General features: G+C 45.0%; 1 protein-coding gene across 1 annotated transcript; it reads left to right on the top strand.

Annotated features, from left to right (window-relative positions):
- Nucleotides 1–981: 981 nt before the first annotated feature.
- Nucleotides 982–15,778, top strand: LOC115150979 (importin-9). Its single transcript, XM_029694860.1, has 22 exons — nucleotides 982–1,440; nucleotides 2,870–2,931; nucleotides 3,041–3,127; nucleotides 3,274–3,475; nucleotides 3,579–3,874; nucleotides 4,014–4,114; nucleotides 4,328–4,386; nucleotides 4,547–4,698; nucleotides 4,773–4,871; nucleotides 5,104–5,210; nucleotides 5,523–5,662; nucleotides 7,175–7,337; nucleotides 7,828–8,054; nucleotides 8,205–8,353; nucleotides 10,643–10,771; nucleotides 10,910–11,185; nucleotides 11,424–11,590; nucleotides 11,817–11,950; nucleotides 12,232–12,351; nucleotides 14,079–14,201; nucleotides 14,338–14,414; nucleotides 14,610–15,778. Exons 1-22 carry the CDS (start codon nucleotides 1,164–1,166, stop codon nucleotides 14,718–14,720), a joined length of 3,258 nt encoding a protein of 1,085 aa, XP_029550720.1. The 5' UTR covers nucleotides 982–1,163; the 3' UTR covers nucleotides 14,721–15,778.
- The last annotated feature ends 398 nt before the right edge of the window (nucleotides 15,779–16,176 follow it).

Consider the following 16,176-nt stretch of genomic DNA (forward strand, 5'->3'; position numbering starts at 1 on the left):
CAGAACTGCAAAACTAGAGGGGTGAGGGGTCGTTTTTGGACCGAGTCTCGGAGACAAAGGCTCTCTATAGCTCTATGGTGTCCTGAATTGATGGTGTATAGATGATCATCAATGGTGTGAGGCAGTTATGATCCGTTTGTCCAGTCAACTGTCAGCTTGAAAAACAAGATCAGCAAACCTTCAAAATGGCCTTCAAAATGGCCTTCGTGGTAGATAACAGTCTCTGTTGCATGTTGCCACATAAGATGCAACATTTAGGAACTGGTCTCTTCTTCAGTAGCCTGACCTATTATAACTTTAAAACGTAAGTGTGGAGGATGAAACTAGTCTTGTTGCTCTCCTGGGAATTACTTGAACAAAGAACAAAATAGATATTTGATCAGCTGAATAGTATTGTATTACGAGGCCAAGAGTGCAACTAGACTTCATTCCCTGATCACCTTTTCTTCATCTGTACTGATTTCAAAGAATTGGAGCACTCATAGCAAATGCCCAGTAGGCACTAGGCAGGTATCCAACACAATACATTCACCTCTGTTAAGATGAAGTAGACGGAGGATTTAAAACTGTTTACATTCATCCCGTGTGATGTGTAAAGAAGCAGGTTCAATTGAGTGAAAGCTAAACATATGGCACAATCACAATAGTCACTATAGGGTCATCATGTGTCTGGGGGTAAGTGTGTCTTCATTATACAACAATCTTCATGATACTCAGTCTGGCTATTTTGCCTAACGTTGACTTTCTCAAGTTAAGACCAAAGTTCCTCGGGAACAACAATTATTTTGAAGGCAGTGGACACCCGATTTACTTTTTACTGTTGGTTGTATTACATCCTAGCCAAAAGATGGAGCTAATCACAAGCCTAAGCATCATCTTGGAAGGAAAAAAAAGTTATTTCGAAGTCCCGCCCACTGGTCGTCACTAGTTAACACAGCCACTATGTCATAATTATGACTAAACCCCGCCCCTTTCTAAAATGTATCTAATTAAAATCTGATTTTAAACCTAACCGCATTGGTAACATCATGCCTAACCCTACATTTAAATTAAGACCGGCGTGTTTCCAATAGACACAGCCACTATTACAAAGTCAAAATTGGCTATATCATAAAAACAAAAATAGCTTTGGGGTGTTAATGTAGTTATAAGGCAGTGTGTTTATGTTAAAAAAAAATCTGATTTTAAGATGCGGGGTTGATGACTTGGTGTCTGTGTTAACTAGTGACGACCGCTGTAGCGGGCTGCCCAGGCTTCCAGGCTTTGCGGGTGAAAACATGGCAGGCATGAGTGCGGCGGGTCCTCGGTCGGCCTCTGCCGGACCGGTTCAACAAGGGCTTAAAGAAGCCCTGATTGATACGTTAACGGCTATCCTGTCCCCGGTTCAAGAAGTGCGAGCAGCCGCCGAGGAGCAAATAAAAGTGTTGGAAGTGACAGAGGGTAAGTTAATAAGCATGGACTCTAGCATTGCTAGACCAGCTGATGTCAAGAGAGTGAAATGACATGATGGCTAAATTGCATGCATATGATGGGTCTGTACGGAAAGATAAATGCTAGCTACTGTACAGCAGACAAAACAAATACTGTCATGTTGGCTTGTTATGATAAAACAATATAAGAGGTTCGGTTCTCTCCAATTGGCTAGCAAGTGGCGCAAATGAATATAGTTAGCTTATTCCCAACTAGCTACATAAGTTAGCGGCTAACAAGTTAGTTAGCTCTCTCTCTGTGTGTGTGTGTGTGTGTGTCTGCCTGCCTGCCTCCAGCATTCTTGATTGCTAGCTAATTTAGCAGCAATTTGATTCCACTCTGTGTTGTAACTAGCATCCACACACATGATGGCGGATCAATTCAACCAGGGAGAATCTATTTTAACTTGCCATTTTAATTGCAGGCAGTTAACTAATACGTGCAACTAATAGTTAGCTAGGTGGACTAACTATAAGCAGCAGGTAAATCTTGATAGCTAGCTAGCCATTTACATTCGTGAGATCTTATTTCGAGCCCAGAGCCCTGCTTTCCACTTGGAATTCTAGAAGGGTGACAGGTGATAGGATGAATCGATTATCAAGGCTGTGAAATCGTTTTAGGGTCGCTATTGTAACCATTCGATCTGGAAAGTTTTCCCGCGAATATGATTCCTCAGTATTCTGCCTTGCGGATTCCAGCCTTTGAAAACTGACGACGATGCTTTTTTTTCTCATGTTTTTATACCCCCCCCCCCCCCCCCCGGAAAAACATGTGTTTCATCTCAATACTGCAAACGCCCTTCCCCTACTATCCTATGCGTGTTGAATGAATAGCTACCATATGCTTATTTAGCTATATAGCACAGTAGTTACCCTAAACCAGTTTGCCATTAATCCAAAATAGAGTGGGGGGTGAATATAGGGACAGTGTGTACAGTGCCTTTGTCTGTGGCGTTCCTCTCTGACACGGCTAAAAAGGCTGATTGTGCAGGCTGTCTGTCAGGATCCACTGCAGTGTCACAGCAGCAAGAATGGGCCCAGCAGGCCTCTCTGAGGGAGCTGCTCTATGTATGGAACATTGTCTCCTGGACTCTGATGTCACTCAGTTAAAGCTGGGGACAGAGCGGTGGCACGTCGCAGGGAAGAGGGGATGAGTCCGACTGACGAGCGTAAAACCCTTTGGAAGTGTTCTCCAGTGCTTGTTGTAAATGTTCAAAGGTGCTTAGAATTGTCGATGAGTTGGTCATGAGTCAAATCATATGAACGTTTTGGACATTTTGTCCCTGCGTTCCATGCATGCATGCCCCCCGCCCCCCATGACATGGCTAGTGTGCTTCCAAGAGTGTCTGTATGCCTGATGATCTGTCCACTGTGTTGATGTTACTCAATTTGTGTTGTAGAGTTTGGAGTTCACCTTTCAGAGCTAACTGTGGATCCTCAGGGAGCTCTGGCCATTCGTCAGGTTAGTTAGCAGAAAAATTGCTGTTATATGGTGTGTGACTACTTCTCAGCATCTCCTTCACACTGCTATATCTATCATTCAATTAATTCATTATACTGTATGTGTTCAGTTGGCCTCAGTCATCCTGAAGCAGTATGTGGAGACCCACTGGTGTTCCCTGTCTGAGAAGTTCAGGCCCCCAGAGACCACAGACCGGGTAAGCAGAGCGCCATGTCATTCTTTCAACTCGCCTAGTTGAAATGGATCATTGTCAATGGCTAGCTATTTCAAAACCTTGAGGAGGATTTAATAAACAGCTAATGATGCCTAAATTACCCCCCTTCTCTCTCTCTCTCTCTCCAGGCCAAGGCAGCCATCAGGGAGCTTTTGCCTGAGGGCCTCAGGGAGGCCATCAGTAAGGTGCGGTCCAGCGTGGCCTACGCTGTGTCGGCCATCGCCCACTGGGACTGGCCCGAAGCCTGGCCTCAGCTCTTCACCCTTCTCATGGACATGTTGGTCAGCGGTGACGTCAGCGCCGTGCACGGGGCCATGAGGGTCCTCACAGGTAAGGACACACACACACCCCCAATTCCAAATTGACCTCTTCTTGTGCTCCGTTTTGTATTTGCTCCGTGTGTTCACTTCATCCCTCTGGCCTTTTCTCAAAGAGTTTACCCGTGAGGTGACAGATACTCAGATGCCTCTGGTGGCCCCAGTAATTCTGCCTGAGATGTACAAGATCTTCACCATGATGGAGATCTACAGCATCCGTACCCGCTCCAGAGCCGTGGAGATCTTCACCACCTGTGCGTATCTTATCTGTGCAATAGAGGAGCTGGAGAAGGGTGCGGCCAAGGCCCTGATCTTCCCCGTAGTGCAGCAGTTCACTGAGGCGTTCATTCAGGCCCTGCAGATGCCTGATGGACCCTCCTCAGACAGTGGCCTCAAGATGGAGGTCCTCAAGGTGAGAAGATGACCACGGAAGGATTTGTACTCCCATGGATTTAAACAGCCAGATGTTGTTGTAGTTTTGGGATCCGGAGGCCAAATCTTATCAGTTGTCCTGATCCATCCTTCTCTCCACCTTTTTACCTCCTCCCCAGGCTGTGACTGCTCTAGTAAAGAACTTCCCCAAACCCATGGTTTTGTCCATGCAGCAGATCCTGCCCATCGTCTGGAACACCCTGACAGAGAGCGCTGCTTTATATCCTTCACAATGCAACTATGTCCTCTGCTCTTTCATCTTATTGTAGCTCGTTGTCTTCGTTCCCTTTGGTTCACATCTGTCAATAATGAGCTCTGGGCTCCACTCTGGGCTCCTCTCTGCCCTTTTTTTAAATGGTAGCTAGTGAGCCCACCTAGCTGTAGAGAATGGTCGATGTCCCGAGAATGGGGGTTTCCTTAACCGTGTGTGCACTTATGTCAGAACTGAAGTCAACTACACAGAGGAGGTAGACGACCCCATTGACTCTGACGGTGAGTACGTCCTTATCCTATTCATATCTTTACTGGCTGTATATGTACTTTTTTTCCATTGTCGAATAAATGAAATCAATCTACGTGACACGGGCTGATCTAGACATAAGTCGTCTTGGTTGAGATTCGAGGTATTTATTTGTGTGCGTTTTTCTCCCAGGTGAGGTTCTGGGCTTTGAGAACCTGGTGTTTAGTATCTTTGAGTTCATCCACACGTTGCTGGAGAACAGCAAGTTCAAGAGCACAGTGAAGAGGGCTCTGCCTGAGCTGATCTACTACATCATTGTCTACATGCAGATCACTGAGGATCAGGTACAAACAACCTCTACAAAAGACATCGGTTGGTATCGTGTATGTGTTCTTCATCCGTTGTAATTTCTCCGTAGATCAAGGTGTGGACGGCCAACCCCCAGCAGTTTGTGGAGGACGAGGATGACGACACCTTCTCCTACTCCGTCAGGATCTCAGCCCAGGACCTGCTGCTGGTGAGAACTTCACGTGGGACACTAACAGTTTGGGGCAAATCTGAAATGATACCTTATTCCCCATAGGGTGCACTCCTGTCTGTGGCTCTCTGTTTTAACCCCTTGTGAAAGAATACTCCCACACGCAGACAGATTCCATCTGTAGGATCTGGTCAATGTGACCTTCTTGGAGACGTCACAAGACTTTAAAAAAAAAATAATTCTCAATTCAACCGTCCTCCTCTTCCAACAGGCTGTGGCGACAGAGTTCCAGAACGAGAGTGCGGAAGCGTTGGCGGCTGCAGCGACAAGACACCTGCAGGAAGCAGAGCAGGCCAGGAACAGTGGCAACGAACACTGGTGAGGACCACACGCACCGGCTGCATGACGATAGACAGCGGTTGTCTCTCAGAAGTCATTAGTGGCTTCCTCTTCTTGTCTCCTGTTCGTCCCATGCACTGACCTGAAAACACAGGCTAGGTGAAAGCGAAATGGATGCCTTTCAGGAATTTGCTTTCATCTGTCCAGGTATTTTATGTCAGTGCAGACTGAGGAAAGGAGACGAGGAGGAGACCACTTGACTATTGAGATGCACACCATAGCTAAACAATCACCATACAGTCAGACTCTAGGTCTGCTCTTTCCTCACCCCTGTGTTATCCTGTCCTGCAGGTGGAAGGTCCATGAGGCATGTTTGTTAGCTCTGGGCTCAGTGAAGACCATCATCACAGAGAACGTGAAGAACGGCCGTGTTCAGTTTGATATGCACGGCTTCCTGGCTAACGTCATCCTGGCTGATCTCAAACTCACAGGTTAGTCAGTCTGGGATCTCTTGCTCAGCTCCTGGGCAGCAGTGTTTGGTTACAGTGCCTTCGGGAAGTTTTCAGACCCCTTTACTTTTTCAACATTTTGTTAGATTCTAAAATTGGTTTAAATAGTTTTTTTCCCCCTCATTCATCTACATACAATACCCCATAATGACAAAGCAAAAACAGGTTATCAATTTTTGCTAATTTAAAAAATAATAATAACTTAAATATCACTTTTTACATAGGTAATCAGACCCTTTACTCAGTACTTTGAAGCACCTTTGGCAGCGATTACAGCATCGAGTCTTCTTGGGTATGACGCTACAAGATTGGCACATATGTATTTGGGGAGTTTGTCCAATTCTTCTCAAGCTCTGTCAGGTTGGATGGGGAGCGTTGCTGAACAGCTATTTTCAGGGCTGTCCAGAGATGTTCGATCGAGTTCAAGTCCAGGCTCTGGCTGCGCTACTCAAGGACATTCAGATACGTGTCCCGAAGCCACTCCTGCATTGTCTTGACTGTGTGTTTAAGGTCATTGTCCTGTTGGAAGGTGAACCTTTGGCTCTGTCTGGGTTCCTGAGCACTCTGGAGCAGGTTTTCATCAAGGATCGCTCTGTACTTTGCTCCATTCATCTTTACCTCGATCTTCTGGAAGGTTCTCCCATCTCCACAAAGGAACTCTAAAGCTCTGTCAGAGTGAGCATCGGGTTCTTGGTCACCTCCCGGACCAAGGCCCTTCTCCCCTGATTGCTCAGTTTGGCTGGGCTGCCAGCTCTAGGAAGATTCTTGGTGGTTCTAAACTTCGTCCATTTAAGAATGATTGAGGCCACTGTGTTCTTGTGGGCCTTCAATGCTGCAGAAATATTTTGGTACCCTTCCCCAGATCTGTGCCTCAACACGATCCTGTCTCTACGGACAATTTCTTTGACCTCATGGCTTGGTTTTTGCTCTGACATGCAGTTTCAACTGTGGGACCTTGTGTGCCTTTCCAAATCATATCCGATCAATTGAATTTACCACAGGTGAACTCCAAGTTGTAGAAACATCTCAAGGATAGTCAAAGGAAACAGGACGCACCTGAGGTGAATTTCGAGTCTCATTGCAAAGGGTCTGAATACTTGTGTAAATAAGGTATTTCTGTTTTTTTTTCTTAATGTTCTACATTTTCTAAACCTGTTTTGTTTGTCACTATGGGGTACTGTGTGTAGATGGCCGAGGATTCAATTTTTTTTTTTACTAAAATTGTATAAGGCTGTAATGTAACATTGTGGAAAAGTCAAGGGGTCTGAGTATTTTCAGGAAGGCACTGCATGTTCTTCTCTGACAGTGATCAAGATATCAATGAAGTGTAAGGGAGAAACTATAACCTGCGTACACTGTCGCCGTGGACTCTTGAGTTTGAACGTGGCTCACAGTACAGTATGTGCCTACCTAGCTAACTAAGTCGCTCTGGATAAGAGCTAAATGACTAAAATTGAAATAATAACCACCTGTCCCTTAACTCGTCCCCCCCAGCGGCCTCTCCATTCCTGCTGGGCCGTGCCCTTTGGGCAGCCAGCCGCTTCACAGCAGCCATGACCCCTGAGCTCATCCAGCAGTTCCTCCAGGTCACCGTCAGCGGCCTGCACGACAGCCAACCCCCCTCGGTCCGCATCTCAGCTGTACGTGCCATCTGGGGGTAAGTGAGATCAACACTTAAAGGGAAAATCCATCAAAACGATAATAAAATGTGTGTGCATATGTGTGTATATATATTTTTTTTTTTTCATTCCGCTATTGATACATTCCCAAAATGTTTTCCATGTCAAGTTTTCAAGATATTGGACTTTCAAGAAGTAGTGTCACTTGCATCATGATGCTGTGGCCAGTGACTGTATCAACAGTGGACTAATAGGGGGAAAAAATACCAAAGTATTGTTTTTGAGTGGAGTTTAAGAAAGCTTAAACCTCTATAGTTCTGACATGCTGTATAGAGCACGCTAGAGGTTTTTTTTCCCCTCCAGTCATAATAACAATAAGCTAGACCAGGTAAAAGCAGTGATGGCATAGATGGATGCCTAAATGCTTCTCGTTTGTCACCCAACTAGCCTTACAACAAAAACAATCACAACACCATCACAGTAAGTGTGTTGGTACACAGGTGGTAAATGTATTTGTGCTCTCCTCAGGTACTGTGACCAGCTGAAGCAGTCAGAGAGTACCCACGTGCTGCAGCCGTTCCTGCCTGCTGTTGTGGACAGGCTGGTGCAGCTGGCAGCCCAGTTCAGCTCTGAGGTTCTCACCCTGGTCATGGAGACCCTGTGTATCGTCTCCACCGTGGACCCAGCCTTCACCACCAGCGCAGAGAACAAGATCTGCCCCCTCACCATCGCCATCTTCCTCAAGTATAGTAACGGTAGGTAACTAACCTTGGCAGTTGGCACTCATTTAGTTCATAGTTGAGTCCGATAGACAGATTGCGGTATTACCATATGGCTTACATCTATCCCAACCTTTCGAATGAAAACTTGGGCCACCATATCTAACTCTCCTGTCCTCTCCCCAGACTCAGTGGTGGCGTCTCTGGCCCAGGACATCTTTAAGGAGCTGGCCCAAATCGAGGCTTGCCAGGGACCAATGCAGATGCGCCTCATCCCCACCCTGGTCAGCATTATGCAGGCCCCCCCTGACAAGATCCCCTTCGGCCTGTGTGCAGTAAGTCCACTTTGTGGAAGTCCTTACTTTACATCAGCATTAGGCGTCAGACCCACTCCGTAGCCTTGTGGTTAGTGTCCGCTCTGAGATTGGAAGGTTGGGAGTTCGATCCCTGGCTAAGTCATACAAAAGACTGTAAAAATGGGGCCCGATGCAGCTCTGCTTGGCACTCCTAAGAGAACAACCGATATGGATTTTCTAGGGCCGATACCAATTTTTGGGGGTCAAGGAAGGCCGATATTCACTATTATTAGATGTGACATTTTGTGTGACAACATTTCCCAGAGACAGCCATGTATGCATTAATGCATACATTTTTAAATCCCAAAATATATTTCACTTTGGTAAAAACAATCTAACTGCATAACGGTAATCGTTGTATTTGATGAACTGGGTAAGTTTAAGATTGCATAAGCCTACTCACTATCCAGGTGAATGCATATTCGATAGGAGTGTGTCCACGCATTGAGTTATTGAGCTTGTTTTGGCTGATCAGTGGAGTCTATGGTGCTACCGATGGCGATCTGTTTGCCTTCCATTTGAAACTTATATTAAATCAAATTTTATTGGTCGGATGCACCTATTTAGCGGCTGTTACTGTGGGTGTAGTGAAATGCTTGTTCCTAGCTCCGACGGTGCAGTAATATCAAACAATACACACACCTATGAGTAAAAGAATGGAATTAATAAATATATAAATATTAGGACGGGGGGGGTGTGTGTGTGTGTGTGTATGTACCAGTCAAAAGTTTGGACACCTACTCATTCAAGGGTTCTTCTTTATTTTGACTATTTTCTACATTGTAGAGCATTCACATTGTCACTCTGTCATGGAAAGAGCAGGTGTTCTTAATGTTTGGTATACTCGGTGTATGTCTATGGGGTATGTATTATATCGGCACCTGGGCTGAGCCTGAGATGAGCCATAATGGAGTCATCTACCACCTCACTACCACGATGAGATTTGTGGTGGGGGGCAATGTAGCCAGTTTTGTTGTTGTCATTACCTGTTTCTGAAATCACCATTACCCTCTAATGAACTTGTCATTTTTGCAGATTAATAGCCACGTATTTATCGTTTACTAATTAGCTAATCTATAGCACAAAATCAAATGGTTTTGACTGTTTGGAAGTTTTTTTCGATGTATCTCTTTTTGCTTCAGCCATGCAGTGCGCCTTGCAAACGTGATTGCTGTCCTTGCTATGAAATTGTTAACGTTACCCTGTATATCTAAAAATGACCTTATACATTGATTGTTTAAAGCAACAAAAAAAAAATTTCAACGAGTTTAAAGCAAAACTCCTGAACAATTTAAAGTAAAATATATTGTAAGTCCTTTTCAGCAGGTATAGCCAGATGCGTTGTCTCAGGTAGCTTTATACTTTTATTCCGGTAAAACACAATTTTCAACGTAGATGACGACAATAACCTAGAAATTACATCGGTTGTCTCTCAACTAATAAAGCCTAATATCGTGCAAGCCGTTTTAGCATTTGATTGCCGCCTATCTTGCCTTGATCAGTGCACGAAGCTGGACAGAGTGCGCAGTGTGACTAGGCTGCTGATATTGCCTGGGGTTGTTGGGCATCCAAAATGACTAGTAGCTCAATGACTATCAACACAGTTACATGTAGTTGGACACTGAAGGTATTTTCAGAAGGTAGAAAGAAAGTAAAAAAATAAATAGTAGTGGTGTTCCGGCCATTTCTTTGGTTACGTTTTTGAATAGATTTTCTGACTTGTATGCTACATTTTGGATCAGTTTGTTATCCACGGACCAACTGAGCCTGACGACTCACACAATTTAGCCTGTCGTTCGCTACATACATAGTCTGAGACTGCCATCATTGAAGTCGTTTTTGGTGACAAGGGGCGTTGTACAAGACAAAGTCCTCAGCGATTGGATATTCTCTAACCAATCAGATGATCACATTTTCTAACCGCCGCTTTACCGATGTATGTTCGGACTCAGGCCCAACCCATCGGTTTCTGGACCAATCAGACGGCCCGAATGTGTTTGCATTGAGTGACTGGTTGGGGTGGTACTCTGATTCATACTCATTGCAGAGAGGATACTAATGTCTGTGGCATGGCGTAGCGTTTGGCTGGAGCAAGAAGTCTGGGTAGCCAGGCAATGGACCAGTACACTTGTATCTTTAAACCTTTTGAATTGGGGTCTGATTTATTGTGAATCGTTACATCCCTATTATTCACTATCAACTTTTAGGGTCCCAGTCAGTCATATATTGACAGTTGTCTCCTGTGCTCCCCCCCATCCTCCCTGACAGACAGCCATAGACATCTTGACCACAGTGGTCAGATACACCAAACCCCCGCTCTCTGAGATGCTGGTCTGCCAGGCCTTCCCTGTGGTGGCCCAATGTACCCTCCGCACAGATGACAACACCACCATGCAGGTACACACACACAGACTGAGAAGGGCCCAAAGATGTTAATCCCATCTCTATTTTGTACACCTGTACACCTTTTTATATTTTATTTCCCTCCTGTATATATCAATTCATGGAAATGAACTCAAACCCTGTCCTCTTCAGAACGGTGGTGAGTGTCTGCGGGCGTATGTGTCGGTGGCCCTGGAGCAGGTGGGCCAGTGGAGGGACACGGAGGGCCACAGTGGTCTGTGGTACGTAATGCAGGTGGTCAGCCAGCTACTTGACCCTAGGACATCAGAGTTCACTGCTGCCTTCGTGGGCCGCCTGGTGTCTACGCTGATCGCCCGCGCCAGCACCGAGCTGGGAGAGCAGCTAGACCAGATCCTCAGAGCCATCCTCAGCAAGATGCAGCAGGCCGAGACACTCAGTGTCATGCAGGTAGAACGAAACCACTCCGTCTTTCACTCTCTGGAACTGACCCCTCTAAATCCATCGGTGGGATTCAGTGGTTTCTGGGATGTTGAGGTGTCAACATGTCAAGCTTCCAGTATTCAATTGATTTTTATCTGTTGTATAGCGCCTTGCATCATGGTTATTCAATGATTGCTCTTTTGCCACCCATATAGACCCTGCTAACATCTGACTTCTCTGATCATCTCTCTCCTCCTCTCCTCAGTCTCTGATCATGGTGTTTGCCCACCTGGTCCACTCTCAGCTGGAGCCTTTGTTGGAGTTCCTGTGCAGTCTGCCGGGCCCCACAGGGAAACCGGCCCTGGAGTTTGTCATGGCCGAGTGGATGAGCCGACAGCACCTCTTCTACGGACAGTATGAGGGCAAAGTCAGGTGAGGGTTTAGAGTCGACCCTGGAGCATCCACTCTCCCCGAGATGGATGATAAAGTACAATATGACTGTTGTCCACCCGTTGAAGCAAATGTGTGTTCCTCTCTGTACTCCCCTTTCCACCTTTATTACTAGGGATTTGAACCTTTAAGCGCTAAGAATCTATTCATTATTTTGTTTGTTTATGACGTTTGTGTTTCCCCTTCTCCTGTGTCGTCCCTGTTTTAGTACGGTAGCCCTGTGTAAGCTGCTGCAGCACGGCCTCAACACAAACGACAAGCGTCTCCAGGACATCGTTGTCAAGGGTGAGGAGCTCTTCGGCCCTGACGAGGGCATCCGCACACGCTCGAAATCTGCCAAGAGTAAGACCAATACAGATATCCACTTTGTCATCAGCTGTTTATCTAAGCATTTAGTTGAAATATAAGAGAATAAACAAAAAAATGCTATACATTTGCCCAAGAAAATTGTGTGGCCTTTATGAATGAATGATCCATATAAGCACCCTCTTCCCCCATTCTCTGGCCTAGTGTAGGAAAAGGAATGTATTTGCTTTCATTGTTAATGTTTTTGTTGGTGGACTACACTTTGATGGTATGCACGTCTTAGTGTTGCTATAAGGTCTCGGTCTCACTTTCTCCAGATCCAGAGAAGTGGACCAACGTTCCGTTGCTAGTGAAGGTCTTCAAGTTGATAGTCAATGAGCTGTCATCAGTGGTGGAGGCCAACGCAACCAGAGCTGCCGCAGCAGACTGGAGTCCAGGTGATCCGCTACAGCTATGTAACAGCCACGCATGTCAATTTCTCTCTTTGGCATTGAGGGGATAGTTCAGACAAATTACAAAACGATTTACACTGAACAGAAATATAAACGTAACATATAAAGTGTTGGTACCGTGTTTCATGAGCTGAAATAAAAGATCCCGGAAATGTTCCATACGCACAAAAAGCGTATTTCTCTCAAATGTTGTGCACAAATTTGTTTACATCCCTGTTAGGGAGCATTTCTCATTTGCCAAGGTAATCCATCCACCTGACAGTTGTGGCACACCAAGAAGCTGATTTTAAACGGCATGATCATTACGCAGGTGCACCTTGTGCTGTGGGGAAATAAAAAGGCCGCTCTAAAATGTGCCGTTTTGTCACACAATGCCACATATCTCTCAGGTTTTGAGGGAGCGTGCAATTGGCATGCTGACTGCAGGAATGTCTGCCAGAGCTGTTGCCAGAGAATTGAATGTTAATTTCTCTACCTTTAGAGACGCCTCCAATGTTGTTTTGGGGAATTTGCCAGTACGTCCAACTGGCCTCACAACCGCAGACCACGTGTAACCATGCCAGCACAGGATCTCCACATCCGGCTTCTTCACTTGCAGGATCGTCTGAGACCAGCCACCCGGACAGCTGATGAAACTGTGGGTTTACACAACTGAAGAATTTCTGCACAAACTGTCAGAAACCGTCTCAGGGAAGCTCATCTGTGTGCTCGTCGTCCTCACCAGGGTCTTGACCTGACTGCAGTTTGGCGTAGTAACCGACTTAAGTGGTGAAATGCTCACCTTCGATGGCCACTGGCACACTGGAGAAGTGTGCACTTTACAGATGAATCCCGTTTTGAACTGTACTGGGCAGATGACAGACGGCATGTATGGCGTCGTGTGGACGAGCTGTTTGCTGATGTCAACGTTGTGAACAGAGTGCCCCATGGTGGCGGTGGGGTTATGGTATAGGCAGGCATAAGCCTACGGACAACGATCACAATTGCATTTTATCGATGGCAATTTGAATGCGCAGAGATACCGTGACAAGATCCTGAGGCCCAATGTTGTGCCATTCATCCGCTGCCATCACCTCATATTTCAGCATGATAATGCACGGCCCCATGTTGCAAGGATCTGTACACCAATTCCTGAAAGCAAAAAATGCATATTCACCAGACATGTTGGGCAAACTCTGGATCGAACGTGTACGACAGCATGTTCCAGTTCCTGCAAATATCCAGAAACTTCGCACAGTCATTGAAGACCAGTGGGACAACATTCCACAGGCCACAATCAACAGCCTGATCAACTCTATGTGAAGGAGATGTCACGCTGCATGAGGCAAATGGTGGCCACACCAGATACTGACTGGTTTTCTGATCCACACCCCTACTTATCTATGACCAACATTAATATCTGTATTCCCAGAATTCCATGGGAATTTATTTAATTTGACTGATTTCCTTACTCAGTAAAATCTTTGAAATTGTTGCGTTTTTAATATATTTTTGTTCAGTGTATTTATTGCCTTACCTAGAGTTGAATGCAGTTTTGAAAGCTGTGTCAGACTCATGTCTTTATTTGGCTGGAAAATACCCTCCTGTCTCTTAATCGTATGACCTTGGTGTTGTCTGTTGAAAATGTGGTCTCTGATAACTGTGTGTTTTTTAGTATTATGAAATCAATTGGGCCCCATTGTAGCTAATCCCAAAGTGTTTTGTTATTGCAGATTCAGTAGGAATGTGGGAGGAGGAGGAAGAGGAAGAGGAGGAGGAAGAGGAGGAGAATGAGGAGCAGGATGAAGGGCTGGCCGGGCAGCTTCTCTCTGACCTCATCGCTTCCAACAAATATGGTGAACTTCCCTCTCAGGCTCTTCCAGATGTCTATTCAATCAGTGCAATAGGCAGGCAGATATTTTGGTTTTGGATCTCTATCTGCCATGTTTCACAGGTATCAAATTGTTGGGTTTTTTTCTTCATTTTTTTCAGATGAAAACTACTATGAGGAGGATGATGAGGAGGATCCAGATGCCTTGAAGGACCCCATATATCAGATAGACCTCCAGGTAATGCTAATCTGTTAATTTTAGATTTAGTTTACACAAACATGACTAGTTAGGGCAAATGTGGTTGTGCTTTTTTATTTGTCCTTGAGGAGATTGATCAAGTTAAATTGAACCGATTTCAATGGTCTGTGACATTTTGGGTTGTATTTTGATGTCTTACCTTCACTTTTTAAATAAACGTTCTTGTGTTTTTAGGCCTACCTGACAGATTTCCTGACCCAGTTTGCCCAGTCTCCGTGCTACAGCATGTTCTCTGGCCACCTCAACGATGCTGAGAGGAGAGTCCTGCAGTCTATCAGCATCTAAACCTGGCCCCATCATCCCCTTTCCTACATCAACCCTACCATAACGCTCTCGTCCAATCCCTCTCGCTCACTAACCAATTACCAACCCCTGAGTGGGGGAAAGGCTCTGATTGGCCAGGTGGTTGTTGATGCTTTATCTCCAACAGAGAAACATGGACGGACGGGGAAGAGACAGACTTGCACTTACCCATGAGTCTTCTCACTGAAAGGATGGCCAGGAAAAGACTGCAGATTTGTGAAGGTTGAGGTTAGATTTAGGGGAGTGAGGGACACCCAGGTTTGTTTCTGAGAGAGGACTGGGAGACAGTTGTAGAGTGACCTCCGTTAGTGTCTCCTCGCTCCTCTGCCCTATTGGACTGGTCGGAGACGTTGGGATGTGAGAGGGGTTGATGTTTTACAATGGGTGAAGCAGGCAGGGCAACTATGATATATGAACTCTGTCTTTACTGTGTCCCATTTGTAACTCAACCCACTTATTTTTGTGCGTCTGTAAAAAAAATAAAAATAATGTAACCTTCCAAGAGGCAAAAGAAACTTCATGATGACGGAAAGACAAAGATAAACATCTTTGAGACAAAGAAACATTGGCGGCCTTATTGACTTCTGATTGGGAAGAAAACCTTGAGGACTTCCGGTCTGGGTGGCTATGAGGGATTCACACTGTTGCCATGGTGACTCAAAGTCATGTAATTTCATTGTGCCCACAGGAAGTTGGGATGAAAGTCTAAATAAAAGTCCCAACAGGACACCATTTTAAGTTTCCATTGTTATTTGGTCACTTTCCCAGGTAGTGAAAATGTGAGTACATAGTCTGTATGTTACCAAATCCAAATGTCTGTCATAGTTGTCAGTTCAGTTGTTAGTTTGTTTGACCTTTCACTTAGGGCCTTGAAGTGTTTGACACTTTGTAATCTCTTACCAGAAGAATTGTGTGTTTCTTCCACAAAATTATGTTGTCATAAGTGTTGGCAGTCTCTCAGTGAACGCCTCTTATGAAATGTGATTTACGATGAATGCAAAGCTGCCATACACAAAAATGTATAAATATAATTTGTATCAGTTCTTAGTTGACCCTGTTTGTAAATGTGGGCTTTTGTGAAAGAGAAGGGCAAATGCAGGATAGTTATTACTATTTTTTTATTTTTTTTTGTGATTGCATTTATTAATAATTTGCATCAATAATCAAAAAATGTGACACCTGAATGAATTGGAAGAACACCATTTTGAGGATTGGATATAAAACAACCATTGTACTGGAAATACAGATTTTTTGTTCTGTAAACTACCTGCCTAGGAGAACTTACTTTTAGGTGGTATGCTGTATTCAAATTAGTAATAGTCAGCTCAGCTGTCACTGAAACGCAACAAGAGGGTTCTCAGGTCCTGTGTGCTGTAGACCGCAACGCATCCTATCTTCTAAAAATGCCAGTTGGAATAATGTGCAGTGTATTATTTCC

Source organism: Salmo trutta, chromosome 16 (assembly GCF_901001165.1).
Source record: "Salmo trutta chromosome 16, fSalTru1.1, whole genome shotgun sequence".
Lineage (NCBI taxonomy): Eukaryota > Metazoa > Chordata > Actinopteri > Salmoniformes > Salmonidae > Salmo > Salmo trutta.

Excerpts from the sequence above, each read along its gene's own strand:
- LOC115150979 (XM_029694860.1), top strand. The coding sequence starts at position 1,164 with ATGTTAAAAAAAAATCTGATTTTAAGATGCGGGGTTGATGACTTGGTG. Across the intron at positions 2,932-3,040 it reads GAGCTCTGGCCATTCGTCAG|TTGGCCTCAGTCATCCTGAA; the intron begins GTTAGTTAGCAG and ends GTATGTGTTCAG. Across the intron at positions 10,772-10,909 it reads ATGACAACACCACCATGCAG|AACGGTGGTGAGTGTCTGCG; the intron begins GTACACACACAC and ends TGTCCTCTTCAG.